At 40.5% G+C, this 19,977-nt stretch overlaps 1 protein-coding gene across 1 annotated transcript in view; it reads right to left on the bottom strand.

The window, feature by feature from the left end:
- Positions 1 to 19,977, bottom strand: part of LOC125891449 (plexin-A1-like) — a 365,915-nt gene that overhangs the window by 170,900 nt on the left and 175,038 nt on the right. Inside the window, exon 5 of the mRNA XM_049580754.1 lies at positions 11,513 to 11,644. Within this exon, the coding sequence (XP_049436711.1) occupies positions 11,513 to 11,644 (132 nt within the window). The remainder of the gene's footprint in view (positions 1 to 11,512; positions 11,645 to 19,977) is intronic.

Below are 19,977 nucleotides of genomic sequence, written 5' to 3'. Positions count from 1 at the left end.
CTGTGTGGAAACCCAACACATCTTTGACAGCGTATGTGATCAGCAAAGCTTAAACAGTGATACCCTTCTACTTGTTTCTCTTTGTCATCTTTCCCTTTTGTGTGACTCCTGCACAAGCCCTGTAATAAGGAGAAGGCAAATTGCTGTGTGTAACATTACTGTCCTGGATCAGGCTAACATTACAGTGGGGAATCTACATTTTAAAACCCCAATGGGCATGACCTGATGCAAACACATCCGTAAAATCAGTGACTACAAAAAAGTGTTCCCTTTACATTAAAGAAGAAGCCCTTAAGTGACACTTTCCAAGATAATATTACCTTCATTCTCTGCTCACCTCAAGTAACATTAGCTCTTCGGGGGGGGGCATCATTGAAAAAGCTGTCCTTTCATGTCTGCATGATACCATCCATGATACCATGGCAGCATCAGTGTGTAAAGGTGCCTGACGGTGTCAGAGGAAACACAGCTGGACAACAACGTCAGTTAAGGGGGAGAAAAGCCCCAAGTGGGCGGGAGGGGTAGTGGACTGGGCCAACAGTCACCACTGGTGTTCGCTTCCCGCAAGAATGTGAAGCCAAAACCTATTATTTTTTTCTGAACCCAACCATGTACTTTTGTTGCCTAAACCTCACAACATGCAAGTGTTGTATGTTTGTTGTTGAAGGGATAAAAAGTTAATTTGCAGTGTTGTACTGACGTAGTACGTTTATTTTCAAGGTGTCTATATGCAAACTGGGCATTTCCTGTTAAACAGAAGTGTATTTTGAAAGGACACAATGCATGTATCAGGCAGAAGTTCACCTACTGTCCCGGAACGTCAACAACAAATGCATCCAGGCTACCGTGCATGTCATATGTCGACATGGAAAGTCCATGACCCAGCGACGATATGTGAAGTAGTCAGAGTGAGAATGTGTTGGATATTGTTACCCTAACCAGCATCACTCCCCATGATTAAACCTATCAATTCAACCAACAAAGGTAATGAGTACTAGCCAATCAGAGGCAGAGCAGGGCGGGTCATGCCTTCCAAATAGTAGGAAGTAAACATCTAGAAAGGCGCGATGATCTGTTTGGGAGAGTGTGTATTTTCGGATCAATGGGCCTTCGGAGTAATGGCCGTTTGTTTTCAAGATATTGGACTTTTGATCCAATGGGACATTTTTTGGACTTTGGGGTTTTGGAATAATGAGCCGTTGGAACAATGGGCAGTCCCCACCATCTGCTGGCTGTATCTACATATTCAAAGCAAAGATATGAGGCAGTATGGGAATAATTATCTTCAAACTCTTGCCAGGAAAGTGAATAAGTGCATTTTACAAAACTATGCCATTAAAGTTGTATACAGAATTGTTTTCTTAACTGTAGAGATGTATAAGATATATGGTACTTGGCTCCAAAAAATCTGCACATGCATTCAAACGCAATTATATACACAAAAATGTACTCTCATACACTCCACATACACACACACACACACACACACACACACACACACACACACTTAGTCACTCTGTTTAGTTCTTCCACAAATCAACTTTAGCCCATTTCCTTGTTCAAACCCAAGTCACGCTGTTCCTCTCAACCACATTAAGACATACCGCTCTTTCTCTCACTGTCTGTCTCTTTGACCGTCTCACAAATCACATTCTGATCAGCCGATCACTCATCTCTCTGCCTTGACAGACAGCTGCAGTGTTTGTGTGTGTGTGTGTGTGTGTGTATTTGTTTGTAAGTTAGGAAAAGGCAAGGACTTTGGCTGACATCAAGCCATCTAAAAAATGCACATTTTAAAAAAAGTGTATCAAACTGCTGTTAGTTGTCCTTTCTTTGTTGTTTTTTTACTGTAAATATGTGATTAATATCATGATAACAAAATGAAATATGTTTAAAATATATGAGTTTTTTAAGGTTATTAGTCATCTTTCCTTTTGTATTATGTGTCTTTGAAATAACAATAAAATGCAAATACAATTGGTTTGGAAATTCCATGCTAATTGCCTCAACTGCACTTTGTGGTGAGGCAGCGTCATGTGCACTTTCAAATGTTTTTCAGTTGATTACAACCACGAGGAAACAAGCCTCATATCCAACTCTAAAACCCTCACAAGAAAACCTCAAAACACATCCAAGAGGCTCCACACAGACTGCTAATGAGCACAGGAGCGACTGCTATCAACACTTCTAGCAGCACTTCCTCTGCTGTTGTCAGCTTAAGAAACAGAAAAGGCTTGGCATAGTTTTTTTTTTTCTTTCAGAGTGGCTGTTTACATCTGCTTTGGAGCCACTACTCATGTTTGAATGTGCGAAAAATGTTTAAATAAAGTCTGTTTGTTGATGCCACCGGATAAATCCACAAGATGCTCAGAGGTCAGTAAAAGTCAAGTGTTAAACTTGAACTTTAGATAGCAACAGTCCTGAAGGACTTCTTGTGCAGAACATCTTGCTCAGAGATACTTCAGGAATGATATTCACAGTTGTCCCCTGCTTGAAATGACAGTGTCTTTAAGCAACAGTCTTACCCACCCTGTCACTAATTTCAACTTGCCCACGCAAAAACAGCTGCTGCTAAGACATGCCATTCCAAAACTCAACTCACCAATTAGCTAACAGGGCCTAAGGGCACTTCCAGTAGACTTCTGTATCCTCGCCTCATTATTCTCCCTGTCCCTGTCTCCACTTACATTTTTTAGCAACTTCAGAGTTGGACAAACACCAAAGAAACTGCTTAAAAAGGAACGCACGGCAGTCTTTTCTCCCTGACCTCCAAGTGCAGTAAATGCTGAGTGAATTGAATATGAACCTTCTCTGATGTGGTGCCAGGGGTAGGGTTTCTCCACAGTGCAGTACAGTACGGCTAAGTACATTTCTGTACTGTAGCTAAATCGATACATGGAGGTACATCATCGGTCCATTATGCTACTGTCTGCGCGGCTAACGGAGGCAGGGGCAGAGGCATTGCTGCCAGCGGGTCACCTTACGAAGCTGTTTTACAAGTGCAGAGGCTTGACCTTGCCTTGTGTGTTCAGTAGTGGAAATGTGGTGGTGATGCAACAGCAGAGGAAAGATCAGAGGCTGGGCTCGACCTCACGGGCATCAATACAAGAAGTGGATTAGAAATCCACAAAACAAGCAAAAATTTTAAATACAAGTCCTCAGGCGGTTTGTAGTGAAATAAAAGAATAACTCGGCAAGCAAGCAGAAGCAAGGCTGGTAATTACACGATAAGTGAGCAATTTGGTACAAAGGTACAGTAGGAATCAATAGATAATGAGCTGTAACCCACTTAGTCATTTACTTTAAAGCAATTAGGTGATGTCATCCATAGGGACATACAGGACACAAGAAATATCTCCGTCTCAGTGATGTCAACAACAGAGCATGATGACAGGATGAAAAATCTCTTTTGCCCTGCTGTTTTATTAGATCGGGACAATTTAAACATGTAACGAGGAAACAACGGGCAATGATAAAATTGATTTAGTGCCACTGTTCGTTTTTATGAGCACAAAAATGACGTGATATCAATGAGCAGAAAGAGACAGACCAAAAGCCAGAGCCAGGCGAAGATACATGGTGATAGAGAGAACATTGAGAGACTGTCTATAGTATGTGTGTGTGTGTGTGTGTGTGTGTGTGTGCGTGTGTGTGGCAGAGACACAAAGAGAGCCATGTATAAATCCATCGCTCGCTAATCGAAAACTCTCCTCTTGCGGTGAATCGGGCAGTTTTATGTTTTGGCACGCTGTGTGTGTGCATATGTGAGTCAGTACTGCTATACAGATACGCACTCTATACGCTGCAGTCCAATCCACCACTTTTAATTATGTGTGTGAGTGAATATGGGGAAAGGTAAATTGCTCTGTCAAGCTGGGAAATGGGCTTTTTGATGTTGGAGCTCTCATCACTTGGCATTTCTATTATTCAACAAGGGGAGAGGAATGGGCCGATGAAGAGGAGGAGGAGAGGAGAAGAAGAGGACAAACAGGGTGAAGGCATACCCCACGTCTGAGAATGATTATCACAGAGAGTATGTATATAACAGGCTTTCAAGTTGTGGTGAGTAGAGTCCTAATGCTGGCCTCACTGAGGACACAAGCTCTGCAAGTGCTGTATTGGTTTTACAGCCTAGAACTTAACTGATCAAAACAAGCAAAAGTCTGATAGAGTTAGCAACTACCTGAACATGGAGGAGCATTTAGCAGCAGAGAGTCAGATGTGTCCCTCAAGAGCTTGTGGACAAACAGAGGTAAAATGAGTATTTATAGGAAACTTAAAAACACCATGTCGCCAAGCATAAGAATTACTCCAAATTAATGCCAATCTATCTTTATGTTTGTTTGTTTTATTGTGTTTGGCGTGAAATCAGTACTCACACAATAGAGAACGTGTACATCAAGCTGTGAAGGACGGGGTGCCATTGTGTGAGGTACACACTCTATTACAACATATTCACTCCAACCTCATCACATATCGACGCTTGGTCATGGACTTTTCACATAGAGATATGATGTGCAAGGTACCCTGAATGCATTGGTTGTTGATGTCCTAGGACGCTGTGTCAACTTCAGCCTGTTACATGCACTGTCTGATTCAAAATACACTTCCGTTTTCACAGGAAATGTACAATTTGCATACAGTTGCTTTCAACATAAATGCACTACGTTGGTACAACACTGCAAACTAACATTTTGTTCTTCAACAACAAACGCACGTGGTTACATTTAGCCAACACACACGAGTGGTTGGGTTTAGGCAACAAAAACACATGGTTGGGGAAAATAGAACAGAATTTGGTTTTACAATCATATGGGAGGCGAACACTAAAGTCTGTGGTTGTTAGGCCCATCCACCACCCCTCCTGTCTGCCTCCTACTCGCACTTCAGCCCCTTTAACTTACATTGCTGTCCTGCCACGTTTCCCCCGTTAAATAATAATAGCAACCGGCAACATATCATGCCGATGTAAAAGGATAGCCTTCTTCATCTGAGTCTGAAAGTCAAGTGCCAGTATGCGCCGATTTTGCCGTTTGATCAGGTTGTCTGTTACCTGTGCCTGCTACAGTGATTAGGCTTCCTGTTTACCTTTCGTATTTTGTTTGGTTTAACAGGCTAATTTAGTGAAAAGGAGTGCCACCTCAGCTTTGTAAGCATTACTGTGCTCCCACAGTTCGCTGCCTTGTGAATTATACAGACATTATAAAGTGAAACTTAAGGACTTTAAAGTACTTTTTAAGCACTATTTCTTTTTTCAAGGATGTCACTCAAAGCAAATATGCAAATTAATTTTCAAATATAATTTTTTATTCAATATAAATAAATGTTGTGATCAATATCTCTCTTTTAAGCAAAGGGTTATTATCATACTTTTCAAGGTAAAACTATTCATCAGTTGTATCACACTGTTTCTGGGCATTACTGCCTAAAATCCTCAACAAAACATTTAATTGTCATAAAACCATGTGAATACAGCAACAGGAAACAATGCCAGCTAGAACTTACTGTTACGTGTTACTTTCACATTTCAGCAGAGCTATTACAGTGGTGCACCACTGAAGAGAGAGTGGAAAACAAATCACAGTGAAAAGCTGGCTCATTAAGTTAAGTCATGTTGGGTTTAACAAAGGCCAACTGGTTTGGGCGGCAGGGCATTATCTAGTCAAGGAAGATAAGAAAAGGAGAGTGTGCTGCAGTTTAATACTACAGCAATGCATCCAAATTCAAAAAGGACAAAGCTGAGCAATTTCTGAACCTGGGCAAATGAATTGTAATGATATGATAAACAGAACTTTGGTCAAAATAAGACAGTGCTAAGTGGTTCATTTGAATTTCAAGGATTTTTTTAAACACAAAGGGGCTATTTTCAAGGTATTCCAGCATTTAATTTTTTCCCCTCAAATTCAGGCACTTAAGGTACCTTGTGAGAACCCTGCCTATCAGATCTTGCACTCAGTCACTGGGGATTCGTAATTTTTAATCTAATGCTAAGTGTAGGCCTTCAGGTGTAATGTTAACTACACATTCCCTACAGCTCAGGGCTATTATGTTTTACAGATTGTATAAGTTTTTTTTTTATGTATATACCCTCTATAAAACTTGTGTTGTTAGCGACAGAACGTACTACAAACTTGGGATATTTTTTTTTAACTTAACTGTCTGTTTTATTGCTTTCTGCTCAATTAAAGAAGGTAATGAAAGAAAACCATCTAACAACCAGAAGTTCAGCATCAAGTTGGACTAAATTTTTATTTACATCTTGCTCATACTTATATTAGATACAAATGTCTTTAATAACAGATTGAAGCCTATGTTGTAGTTATACCAGTTTTAGAGTACCATTAACTTCAAAAAACTTGAGCAAAAAGGAGTTGGGATCACAGTTGGACCCTTGTAGGCGTGGCTCATTCTCTAGGAGCCATTTAGGGGACCCAGGCTCTTTGGAAAAGAAGTGGCTACATTTCTAAACTTCTGCTGTCTCAACGCAGCTGCTAAAATGTGGTTAAACTGTGTGCTATTTCAGTCAGGGACTTGTTCATTACTTTTTTTGTTCTCATTAGACTAAATCGGTGAATGTAACTAAATGTCTATAGTCCAGGGAAAACAGCTACAGTTTTTCTTTTGGATACTTTTTTTGGCTTGAAAAACGCTGAAGTTTATACACCCCAGGGCTTGGCCAGCGACCTTAAACCCTGATACATTATCTCGAGTCCAGACAGCCTCTGGCTAGGAAGACGCTGCTCATCAGCAGGCCAGGGAGGCTCTGCATACACTCTGGTCCTGTACTGTCTGGAACACAAGTTCACATTCTGCAGCAGGGGGAAGATCCTTATTCTTTTCTATGCTGTCTGAAGCAGCTACTGGGAGAGCAGTTACTCCACAAACTCTCTCCATCTGAGAGAGACAGAAGTGAGGACCCCGAAGAATATTGAAAAGATGAGGCAGGAAGAGTCGGGAGAAAGGAACAGACCATATCCTGCGAACCAATTATATTTCCCCACCTCCTCAGCTCTCTCCACCTTTCTCTCTTTCCTTTTCCCTGACTGAACTGTGAATTTGGTCCATGTTGGAGCTGGGCCATTACTGCTTCACAATGACATGGGCATTGTGAAGCGGTAATGGCAATTAATTTACACAGACTGAAAAGGCGAAATTTAAAACAAAACTATTAGTTAACAGAAGCAGAAGCAGTAATATAAATCTCTACTAACCTGCACTTCTCTATTGCTTTTGGACATTTTTAAAGGAGTAGTTAACATGTAAAGTTAATAGACATTTTTTGAAATGCACTTATTTGCATTCTTGGTGAGTTATATAAGAATATCGATACCACTCTCATATCTGCTAGCAAGAGAAACAAGCAATTAGCTTAGCTTAGCTTAGCATAAAGCAGACAGAAACATCAGAAACTCCAAGGCGTCACTTCGCCCAGCAAAAATATAGTTCCAGCACACAACCCTTCATTTTATCGCTTAATACATAAAATGTGTTATTAAGTAAAATTAAGAGGTGCTGGCAAGCAGAATTTTTTAAGCTAGCTGTGGCCCCTACCTCCACTCTTTATGCTACCAAAGGTTAATTGTGCTACCTGTAGCTTCATGTTGAATATATTCAATCCTTAAAGTGGACCAGTTGTAATTTGTCCACTCTTTAGGTCAAAAAAACACAGGGCTTTTACCCAAATTAAAAGACAACGCTGAATTAGTTATTTTGTCAAGTGAGTGGTTAGTCAGTGAGTTTTTAGCCATGTGAGTCCTTAGTAACATCCACCACTAGGGCTGTCGCCATAACCACAATATTGTAATACTGCACTATTGACAAGCCAACTGTTAGTCAGCAACTGCCACAACTGCTATGTTCTTCCTTTTCTTCACAGGAGTGCCGCGTGTTTACACAATGCTACAAATGCCAGCAGCATGATAAGGCGCTGAGTGTCAACCTTGGGTAAAATGTTGCAGCCGCTTGTAACTGTCACTTTTTACCTAGCCATCCAATCACAGTGGAGGAGGGGTGGGACAAATACCACAAAGACCAACCATCACATCGCTGAACAACAACCACAATGAAGGACAAATTAATGCTGAACTAAAAAAAGACTGGTGGGTTCATCCTCTCTCCCTACTTGCTTCAGCCCTCCCTTCACCCAGAGCAAGTACTCTACCTTGTGCCGACATTTCTACTTCCCCAGATATTCCTTATCATAGCAACCAGATGCAACTTAAGCACCTCAGCTGGAAAAAAAGAAGCTGCGCCCCATTGCCCTGCAGTGCTCTTCATGTAACAGTGAACAAGTATTCAATTTTATTTAAAACTGTGCCATCTTTGTTATTTAAAAAGCAACATTGCACCTAATAATAGCCCAGCAATAAAGCTTATCTATAAAGCACGAATATCCAGATAAATGAAGTAATTTGCAGAGGAAACAAAAATGGGGGTAATACTGCATATCATGCTTTTGTGGTTTCTACAAGGCTTCTCTTCTGTCGCCAGACCTTCTTAGAGTCACGGCACTAACATGCACAGACATGTGGTGAACATATCAGCGCTCATCAAAAATAAAACAGTGGCTTTAATAATTGAAAAAGACTTTCTGGTGGCAATAGCAGTCATCTTTAATGCAGATGACAGGAGTTAAAAGGGGAAAGCTGTGAACAATCCCAGCATGAACTTTCAGCATTCTTCATTCTGGTGAACAGCTGCTGGCTCAAACAGAGACGCTTGTTGAACATAGGGCCAATGCTGGGATTACCATCCTGAATGATATCATCACTCAAATCTTAATACTGTGGTCTCTCGCCAATTTTTTGTAAACATATATTATTCTGAAGGATTCCCAAAGCTTTGGCTGGGACTTTGGACCTTCTTGACATTAGTTTTTGTAATGTTATTTTTCTAATAAATGAAAGTAGCATTTCCGGCATGGTGGTGATGTAGAAATTCAGCCTTGTCTGTAATTCTAATACGTGCAGGTGAACCTCATTGTAAATTGTAATACGTTTAAGAATTTAATCTCATTCTGAATCAACTTTTTATTTCCTTGTATACTTGCATGATTCTGTGGCTCAGTGTGTTTGTTTCAAAACACAGTGTGTATGTGTTTGTGTGGGTGGACTCCCTTGATTTGAATATGTATTTCTGGATCTCTCTGTACACTACATTTCAGCCTTCTGGACTGCTATCCATGATCAAAGGGCCTTATTTCCCCTGTCACATCAACACCAACGCCGTCCATTCGGATCAATTACACTCAACTTCCTCTTTGCGCTTATTAAGACACGTGGAAGTCAATTATGCCTAATTGCTGGTAAATTACACAGCACTCACATGGCAGTTACTGTCCACGTACCGGGGAAGTCTTGTTGAAGGTTATCACATCGCAGTCATTAAGCGTTATGAGATAAGAGGGCTGTGCAGGTAAAGGAAGGAGAGCAGGTAAAGTGAAGGAAATGGCCATAGCTGGACTCTGCAATGTGCAGTATCACACTATCATGAATGAAGTAATTTTAAGATAACAACCACTACATGCCAGGATTATATTCTACATATCACGCTGCAGATGAGGTCAGTGTGGGAAATGAGACGTCAATGAGACAATGTAGCTTAAAATAAGAAAATACATAATACAACCAAACATAATTGACTATGGTCAAAAAAAGAAATCTTGAGTTTGCAATGATGTTCTGTAAACCTGCTGTCTTTCATGATCAAACTATTCTTTCCCTTTGTTGTTTATGAATGTGTTTTGGAAGTTAGTTGGGTTGAAAGCCATCTGTTATTTAATGAAGAAATCATCTGCACATCCTCAACAAATATTTGATTTTAGAAACTTGGTGACAGAGTGACTACTCAGCTAGCTGGTGAACTAATGCTACTGGCAAGCAAACCACTATCACTACATAAATAGTTACTGACAGGGATGCAGTGATTTATTGACCGAACATTAGTATTTATTGATTGGTATTCATCTTGTTGACTGCCATCAACCTATCTGCAAAGAAGATGAAATTCACTAATGGCAGTGGCTGATATTTTTCTGTTGTCTATCAATTTATGGTAAAACCATGTCTGGGACAAAGAGAAATGTTTCTTGGGACCTCAGTTCAAGGCAACTCAGTTCACCTGTTCCTCATTACTCACAGCCAGTATATATATATATATACCTCAGCCTCATAGACACTCTTTGCTTGATAGTTCTCTGCCAGTCATGCAAGACTCTCCAGCGCTTTATTCCAGACTGATTCCCCATTGCTGACCATGCCTGCTCTGTCTGATTCCTAGTAAACACATCAGTCTTCTGTCCCCAATCTTGAGACCTGCATCCGCGTCCTTGGTTTCTGTTTGCCTGTAGCTGCTTGGCATTTCTATCCAATAAACCTGCAGTGTGGGTGTTCCAGTCTGCTTACCTGTGGTTTCTTGCGACCCGGAGATTTACACTGTGTCACCACTCTCACCTGCCTTCTGCCTGTCCTCTACTGGTACTTGTGCTTGGACTGAGTACTTACCTGGTTCTGGATCTCCTGCCTTCTTGACTAAGTCCCCTATCTGCTCCTCCGCAGTACTATTGCCTGTTATTGAACTGATATGTGTTTGTTGAGTGAACGCCACCACTCACTCACCTGCCTCTTGGCTCGGTACAGCCTGCCAAACCAGCTGGGCTGCCAAGGACTTTGTGGAAAGACTTTACTGGATTGTTGAATTGTATTGTATGCTGTTTGCTAATTCTGCTCTGTACCTGCTGAGTCATAACAGTAAACGTCATTACCAACTGCTCCTAGTCTCTGTTGTGCTGCTTTTGAGTCCTCATACCACCCATAATACAAACAAAACAAGTCATTTTGTTGTTATTGTGATAAATCTTTCACACACCAATTAAAATGCAAAAAATACATGTATACTGTAACCCTGGTGGGAGGTGATATGGAGCTTCATCCTATATATGACACATTTTAATATTCATGATATTAATTAGCACTTATGACTCTATGCGTGTGTGCAATACTGCTTAATATGCAAACGTGCTCATGCCCTATATGGGGTACTGTATGTATGTAATTAGCTCAACTGTTCATTCCCCAGTGTATGTTTTTAATACATCTTTCCCCATGAAGTCTTTATGGTGCTATTCCATTGTCTTCATGTTCTTTCTTCCTCCTTTCTCCCTTTCTAACCTTTACTTTATCTATTGGCAGTAGTGAGGAGGTGTGTGTGCAAATATTCAGCAAGTAATGTATGTATTCATTATAAAGTGTGCATGACAACGTATGAAAGCATCAGAGTGAGGAAGCAGTGTGTGTAAACTACTTCATTGCAAACACACAAATTTTGTAAGCCATGAACTGTAATGTATCACTAGATACATTCCCAGAATCACCAGACAGATAACTAACTATTGATATTTAGTCATCTTTTTTCCTCAGGGCTGTCAACATCGACTGTAGGCTACATTATGGGCTGCACTGCTAACTTTGCTGGGCTTGAGATCATTACATATTTTGTGTGTGATTCATGATACCTGTTTATCGGTGAGGGCGTATAAGTACTGATGATCAGGGCTGAAGAGCAGATCTCTCAGGATGGGGCTCCCGTCGCTCACCACCACATTTTCATACAGCAAGGCAGGCTGGGCAATGGAGTTCACCAGTATCTGGAAGACAACAGAAGACAACAGCAAAGCAATGATTACAATCCATTTTTTATATATATATACAGTATATATATATTGTTTAATCATATTATCAATATCAAAAGAAGCAGTAACCTTGCAAAATATGATTTTTATGATTCTAAACTTCACAAACAAACACACAAACAAAAGGCTTTTGTCTTTGTTGCACCAAATAGCTTCCAGCAAAATGTTTTCATCGAAAACCAAAGAAATAGTCCCCTAAAAACATTATGTTTCATAATATTTCCATCTGAAAGAGGCAAGGAAATCAAAATGAAGATAATCTGATGAAGACAGAAGCTGCATCTATCAACCTCCAAGATGTGTGAGCGAGCAAACGTCTAAGTGGTAGCTTGTGAACTGAAATGCTTTAGCTACTCTTATTAGAGTTTATGGAATCACAGCAGTGCATTCAGTTTAGTAAATGGATGAATAGCATTATGTGCACTGTTTGGTGTAGTTTAATGCTGAAAGACAGCTTTGGCGAGGTAGTTAGTGGAAAGCTTGTGTTCAGTGTGTTTAGGTAGTGTTTTCAGTTAAGCTAGATGTTACACACAAACGCTGGAACAACCAAACTTTACATGTCTTTTAACACTCCATTTTCAGAATCAGAATCTTTATTGTCATTGTACAAGTACAACAAAATTGTTTTTATTATTTATTGATGCAGTTAGTTAAATCTTTAAATTGTTTGTCAACTGTTTACTACATTTTGTCAATTTGGGAAATCCTGATCTCCATTAACAGATACCTGCATATGTTTACAGAATGTAGGCAACTGTACAATATTTTGGTATCTGAAAATGGTTTCTGTTTGTAGTCCATTTGTAGTCCAAGTAGTACTGATCAATCACATTCGAGCAGGCAAATTACCAGTCTGTGTGGAGAAGAAAACAGGTGGAACGCATTGGCTGAAATGCAACCTTCGAACGCATTGGCTGACATTGATTTTGCTTTTACTCAGTTTTTATTTTATCTATCTACATTTATATGTAGATATCCGGTCTCCCAAAATATTAGCCTTTGCCTACAGAGGCTTATTGTTGTCAGACCAATCATCGATTGGTTCTAAGATTGGGGGGGAGGCTCCACACTACACACCGTCTGTCCCATGTCCCATTATTTGGTGTAGCCTGTTTTAATACTCCCTTGTTATTTTTCTTATTATTATCCTCAAACATCAATTGGTTGGTGTAACACATCACCCTAAAGACCAATGCCAAATTCATGCTGAATCCTTTAAATTTTTGTTAGGCTCATTCCATATTTCCTGGAAAGTCTCCTCTAATGTACAGCATTTATGTGTGGGGGGAAAAAAGCAGCCAAATCCCAATCCATCTTGTGTAACACTTTAAAGTTTACTTCAAATGTTGTAGTCAGCTGAAAAACAGCTACTGAGGTGACAGATGAAATTTTCAGCACTCTCATTTGGTTCTCAATTTATGTTGAAAATCATACCAGCTGGTTATGATGCCACATTGTAGAGGGTACAACTATAGTACTCAACTAAATGATGGCTCTTTTGATGGTGCTTACAGTGTTAAGTCTACTGGCAAAATTAAAGAGTTATGAGGGTCTCTCCCTCTGTACCAGCAAGTAAATCTTTTTCTTCCTCTCTCTGCTACTGTCTTCTCCGGATCTTTCTCTTTCTAATTTCCCGACCTCGATCTGCTCATCCATCACCTGACAGCAGTTTAGTCTGAAACAACTTTTCTGTTTTTCTGTCGCCTAGACTCACTCTGTCATCTCTCTTTTTTTTTTCTTCCTTCGTCTCAACAGTCCCTGTGGTTATTATCTGCCAAATCACTACCAGTTTCCTTAATCTTTTTTTTCTGAACAGAAGGTTCATTAACAGACAGTCTGCCATCGCTGTATGTGCTTTTGTTGCTTAAGAGGAGGAAGCGGCTTTGTTTAAAAGTCAAGTGCTTTGACAAATCAGCTTTGAGGAGTTACTCAGAGGGACGCTGAGTCTAAATTGTGGAATTTTACTCTAAAAGGTCAAATGTGATGTATGTACAGAACAGAAAAGAGGAAGTTTTATTGGTAGGGCAAATACTGTTTACATATTTCCAAATATTTCTCCACGAAAGTTGCAAATTACCAAACTTTTCCTGACTTCCAAAATATTTTTGCGTGTGGAAGAGGTGTATCTAAGTTGTTGAAGTCCAAAGGTCATTTGTTTTAGCAGTCCCTTATGTTGCTCCCACATGAACACAAACACACTGAAACTTTTATTGATGTGAGTGTGACCTTTTGTCCCCTTGTACTTCTGGCTCTGATGATTTCCCTCTCTCTCTGTCTTTTCTATGAACAACGATACAGCTGGGCTCACACATTTCTCACGTACACGTACACACACACACACACACACACACACACACACACACACACACACAGAGTTAAAAAAAACCCAAACACTTTATTTGTCCACTCTAAAACAGCTACATGCCCTGGGTCGCCATATCACTTGTGACAATGAGTGAAGGACTGTGGCGGTGCGAGGGGGGAATAGGAGCAGGAAGCGTGCTCTGGCCTACAGCTTGGGGCAGAGGGCAGTTGGAGTGGGATTCAGGTCAGCTGGCACAGAGGGGACTGCAGACTGGAGCAGGTGACTACAGAGTCTCATCTAGTCTGCTGGCCTGCAGGTTCCTGCTCTCCTTCTGTGACCTCTGGAAGTTAGAGTGTCCAAACACAGACTTCTCACTGATGAAGTGGCCGCACTTAAAGCCCCACTCCAGTCTATTGTGGCATTGCTATTATATTTAATATATTTCTGAGTCATTTCCTGACAATGTTGATTAGCCACATTATTAACCAAACAGTTTTGAACAATCAGCTTCATTTTGTGCTTAGTTTAAAAGAGAAAGTAGTTGCTGAAGGTCATACTTTATCCTCCAAGCTATGGGCAGATTATGAGACAATATGCCCCGGGCACAGATATGCAAAAGGCACTACCATCTCTCCTATGTAGTAGCAAGACACATAGACTTTGCCATGGTTTTGACCCCTTTTTTCCTTGCTGTTTTGTGTCTCTTGATAGTTGTCAGGCCTCTTTTTGTGATGATGTGTCTCTTTAAGGTACTTTTGTGTCTTCTGTAGTTGTTTTGTCTCTCTTCCCAGTTCCTTTGTATCTCTTTTTGGCTTTTTTGTGTGTGTGTCTTTGTGGTCATTGTGAGTCTCCTCTTGGTCAGTAACATAGACTGTATAAAAAGATTTAAGACATAACAGCTCCCCAAAAGTGAAGCCAAAACATCTCAATCGCCCCCTGGTGGCTGGCTGCAGTAAAGGCCATAAACTTCATCCCCTCCATGCTAGCAGATGGGACATGGGCCAAACTAAAAGATCAAATATATTCTTCCCAAATATGGTTTCTGTCAATTTCAGTCATTCTTATCATGCTGCTATATGTACAAGTGCTTGTTTTTCTGATAAGTTTGGTTTTAATTTGTTATGTGATGCTATAAAAAGGGGATTTGACTGACAGCTATGTGTGCTAATTGGTGTGCTCATGATCAGTGACACGCCATTGGGTCAGACAGGTGTTTGGACAGGAAGCTGATACCGCGGAGATCACCACTGCACAGACTCTGGCTCCAAATGACATCGCCAGTGCAAGGTGGCAGCAGCTGTATGCAGAATATTCTGGCTTTATTTTTGTACAGCAGGGGTAAGTAGAGTGGACTCTATGGTCGGTATGTATTGATATGAATAACATTTTGCAGGTTAAAGCCAGGGGGAGGGCCCTGACACTTTGGGCCCCTGGGCTTGTGCCCAGTAGGCCCAATCAGTAATCCATCCATGGTCCAAGCTTTCGCAGGTGCATTGTGGCTCTTTGCATCAATATCGTTGTGAGCTAGATAGTAATTTTCATGAGCGCAAACCCACAGTGAGCTAACTTATTCATGAGCACACAACCACTGAGTCAAAGAGCGAGTTGAGAGTCAGTGCTCAGCGACACTCTCATTCAGGGAGCTTACCTAATAGCACAAAGCAGACCCAGTGACCTGACGAATGATAGCTGATTTGAAATGATATAGCAAAAGCAGACGTTGCGCTAGACTTTTTCATCGCCAGTCATTTTGACCGACAGGGTCATAAAAATCCAGTCATAATCTATTTTTACCGGTCATTTTAATTTTCGCTTTTAAATGATAATAAAGATATTCAAAGACATTTAGTTTTCATTCGTTCGTTTTTAATAAATCCAACAAGTAAGTTATAAAGTGTGCATTAATATGGACATGAACGAAAAGATGAACAGACATCCACACACCCGTGCCATTAGGCTTCGCCCTGGACACACCGGACGGCACTAACGCGTCACTAACGTGTCCAGTGTGCCCAGGGTGTTATGTAGTTATGCCTGTAGGCTCAGTGACACAAAATTAAAATTGTAATGAAGTGATTATGGTATTGACAAATGTGTTCGGTTATGCACTGTTGTGTAATTTTAAATTATAAACACAGTATTTTCTCCTCACGTTCCTCAGTGCGTGCTGTTGTTATTTCATTTTGAAATTTGGCCGGATTCTCTTGTCTTTTCTGTGTCCGACTTCCTGTTTGGTACAATCCGCTGAAAAACAGACCAGACGCCAAACTGAAGCACTGCCTCCGCGGGCGCTCCGCTCTGCTCAGCGGCCTGTGTGGACAGTCAGATTTCAGTCAGGTTAACATGGGCGCTGACTGAAAACTGCCTCCGCTGCTGGGCGCCGTACTTCGGTTCCGCGTCCGGTGTGTCCAGCGTGTTATGTCAACAATGCTACATGAAGCAGATGAATGACTTTTTCTCTGCAGTGTGAAAATGGCAGCCACTTAAACCACTGACTGTGCACTCCGCCGCCAAGTGGGCAGGGGTGGTAATTGCAACTGGTGAAAATGACCGACAGCCTTCAGATTTTCTGGTCACTGTTGTAAAAAAAAACGGTCAATGACCGAGAATATCCAGTTAATGCGACCCCTGAGCAAAAGGTACTTTAGTGATGGCTATTTTGCTTGTGCTTATATGATTGTGGCACGTATTAGTGTTGTTTATTTATTCTTATGTGACTAGAAAAATGCTAAAAGAGGAACATAATGAAATTTTTGTTTGGCCGCTCACTGATCTCCCAGCTGATGAGATGTGTGCAAACAACCACCAGTACAGCTGTAATGGGGGGTGTAGGATCTGCAGGTTGAGAAGCTTTAGAGGCACCGGCTGTATCTCCCAAGATGCTAACCATTGGCTCTAGTGGATACGGTCTGATGACAATTATCTCCTTGGGGTCTTCATTTTCAGGTAAAGAAGGTGGAGAAAAATCCTCATCTCCATGGTTTATGTGCTATTGCTATCCATGGTAATATCTATGCTGCTGCTATACTCGCAAATGATGTTGATCTTGACAGGTACACTAGAATGGCAATCTGACTGCCATGGTAACATTGATGGATTACGTCTGACAATTAACCATGCCCCCACTCTCTGTTTGAGAAAGAACATGGAACAACAGGAAGTAACACTGGCCTAAGTTGGGCTTTAAGGGTGAGATGCCTTCATTAACACTCCAATAATCCACTTTTTTCACATGGAAAGCTTGTAGTGTCACATTATAAGAAATAAATGTCATCTGTTTATCTAGCTGAAACCCCTGCAGGAACCAGCCTCATAAATTCCACTTCTTCTCCTTGTGTAGTCTGTGCTCACTAAATTCAAAGCCATAAAAGTGAGGGAAAAAAGGCGGCACTGGGGCATCTGGAACTTTTTTATGTTTCCATTTGTCCAGTTTCTCACTTTCTGGAACTTATTAGCAGAGAGCCCAGGCTATAAGATGAAAGAGACTCCTGCTCGTGAAGCAGTGTCTACCTGTTTTAAAAGGCGCTTATTAAATATGCTTTTATAACTGCTCCAAGGGTGATTATTAGACCAAAAAAAACCCCATAAAGGATCCCACTTTGATGTTACTGACAGCTTATTAAAACAGATAGGTTTTTTTTTTTTTTTTTTTACTGATTAGTTTACCCCTTTAGAGCTAGACAATCATACATATTTTTGCCTTGCTCAGCAGGGCTTCTCTATGATGAGAACATTAATTGCTGCTATTTCGCATTCAAATTATCCACCAATCAATTAGTTTCAAAACACAATGTTTATTTGGAATATATGCCGGCTAAAGTGACATATCAATTCAGTCACGTCAACAGAAGAGAGCAGAATGCTCCATTTATATTCCAGGCATTAAGCTACTGCTCTTTTCCAGGTTGATGTGCATTGAGGAGGCAGGAACAGGTTGCGTGTCTTGCTTAAGGACAGTGCAATAAGACATGCATCATGTCTCCGACCTTTCAGATGAAGTATGGTCTCTCCAGGCCACCTTCAGTTACGCAACTTTGGCGACAACACTTTGAGAAAGTTGGGATCAGGATGGTTAAAGGTGACTTTTCCTGATGAGTTTGCAGCTTACTCTCCAACTTTTCCCCTCTTTTTTACCACCCTGTGTGTCTCCCCTCATCGGACCTCTCTGTCGCCTCTATACTCCTGGGATTAGGCTCATTACCAAACCAACGCTGATATTATCAAGGACACTGTAACCCTCACACACACATTGACGTCCACAGGTGGACACAGAAATGCATATCTAAGGACACACAGCCACTCTTACACACCCATGTGCCAACAAGTTCTCCAGAGAAAATACTGTTTGTCTTTGCTTTTCAGAAACAAAAACAATGTCAAGCTACTTCTACCTTTGCTCCACATAGACAAAAGCTACATTCCTCATTGCCACCAGAAGTCCTTATACTGTAGTCATCTTTCTAGGGCTTTTGAACAGTCAATTTTCCAGTGTTAATTGTATTATACAAGCTAACTGTCAGAGTTAGCTGTCAAGGAGGCAGTTTTCAGAAACATAACAGAATATAAGAGGAGTCAACAGGAAAGAAGAGGATTAGGGAAGTGTGCGTTCATTTCACAGATGAGATTTGGTATTAACCACTGATATTTGAAACATATGAATAGATTTACTCTGAAAAAAGTTCTGTTGTATATGACCTCACATGTACTGGTTGTAAAACTTAGTACGTACACTACCGTTGAAAAGTTTGGCATCAACTGTTGTAATGATGTTTTCCCTCTTTTTTTCCAATAATGTCTGTTTTAACAGAGATAAAAACTGAAAAGTGAAAAGAACATGCCCCCACAGTGTTGCATGATGAGGTGGAACACTGTTGAAACTTCAATTCTGGATTTGTTTTCCAGTCCACAAAAGTAACCCTCTATCATTATTGAACCAAAGCAGTGCAGTTGGGCTCTAAATATTAGTTAGTCTGTTTTTTGGGGGGTCCGTAGTTTTCTCATTGGTTATATTGAATACAATACTAAACGATACGATAAGATACGATACGATACAATACGTATGATACGATACGATGTGATGCAATATACTTTACTGTCCCCGTAGGGAAATTTGTCTTGGACTGAATAGGTTTATACCAGGATTTGTCAGTTCATAGTACGTTCAGCTGATATTCTAAGAGTGCAAAACCTAGACTTCTTCATATTTCTGCTGTGAAGTTTGAAGAATAGCTTTGATAAAGAAACATGCCTGTTAAATCCAGCTTGTTATAGGCGTGTGTGTTTGACACTGAAAGAGGAACATGCACCTGTTAAAATCTGAACAGATTTTGATGCTAAGCTTCCGGTTTCTTTTACCAATGACTGGTGATTTCTTCTATTCTTAGTGAATTGTTTGTTGCTTGTCTCTCTCTGCATTTCAGTCTTCAGTCTGATTGAGCCACTGTGAAATGTTTTGTTCTCTATGTAAAAAACTTGACTTTTAACACTAATAATAATTTCCATTTTTAAGGAAGACCTAAAAGCATGAAAGACATTTCAAAAATATGAGCCATTTCTGCCATCTGACTGTACTGCATGTAGGTTGTTTTTTTTTTGATTTTTTAATGGCGGGTGATTCCAAACTTTTGAACAGTAATGTAGGTCAAACTGAACACTGCTCGCAGCAGATCAAGTGAACACTGAAGACAACCATGACAGTTCTGTGTATCAACATTTAACATTAACTTATGAACCATCCTAACAAATTAAACTTCACCTTTGTTTCCTCCCACCTCCACCTGCTCACGATGATGGTTTTCAAGTAAAACTGAAAGCATAAAACTCCAGCAGTACAGGCCTTCACAAAGCAGGGATGTGTCAAATAAATGACATGAAATTTTGAAATACTCCCCTGCAAATATTCATACTGACAGCAATGTGAATTTGTGACAGTTGCAACACTTTTTCATTTAAGGTCTGAATAGATTTGTGCAAGCTCTTAAAA

This window comes from Epinephelus fuscoguttatus, linkage group LG7, assembly GCF_011397635.1.
Source record: "Epinephelus fuscoguttatus linkage group LG7, E.fuscoguttatus.final_Chr_v1".
In the NCBI taxonomy this organism is placed as follows: Eukaryota; Metazoa; Chordata; class Actinopteri; order Perciformes; family Serranidae; genus Epinephelus; species Epinephelus fuscoguttatus.
Note: the sequence above shows the minus strand (reverse complement) of the source record. Positions and strands in the feature narration are given on the sequence as shown.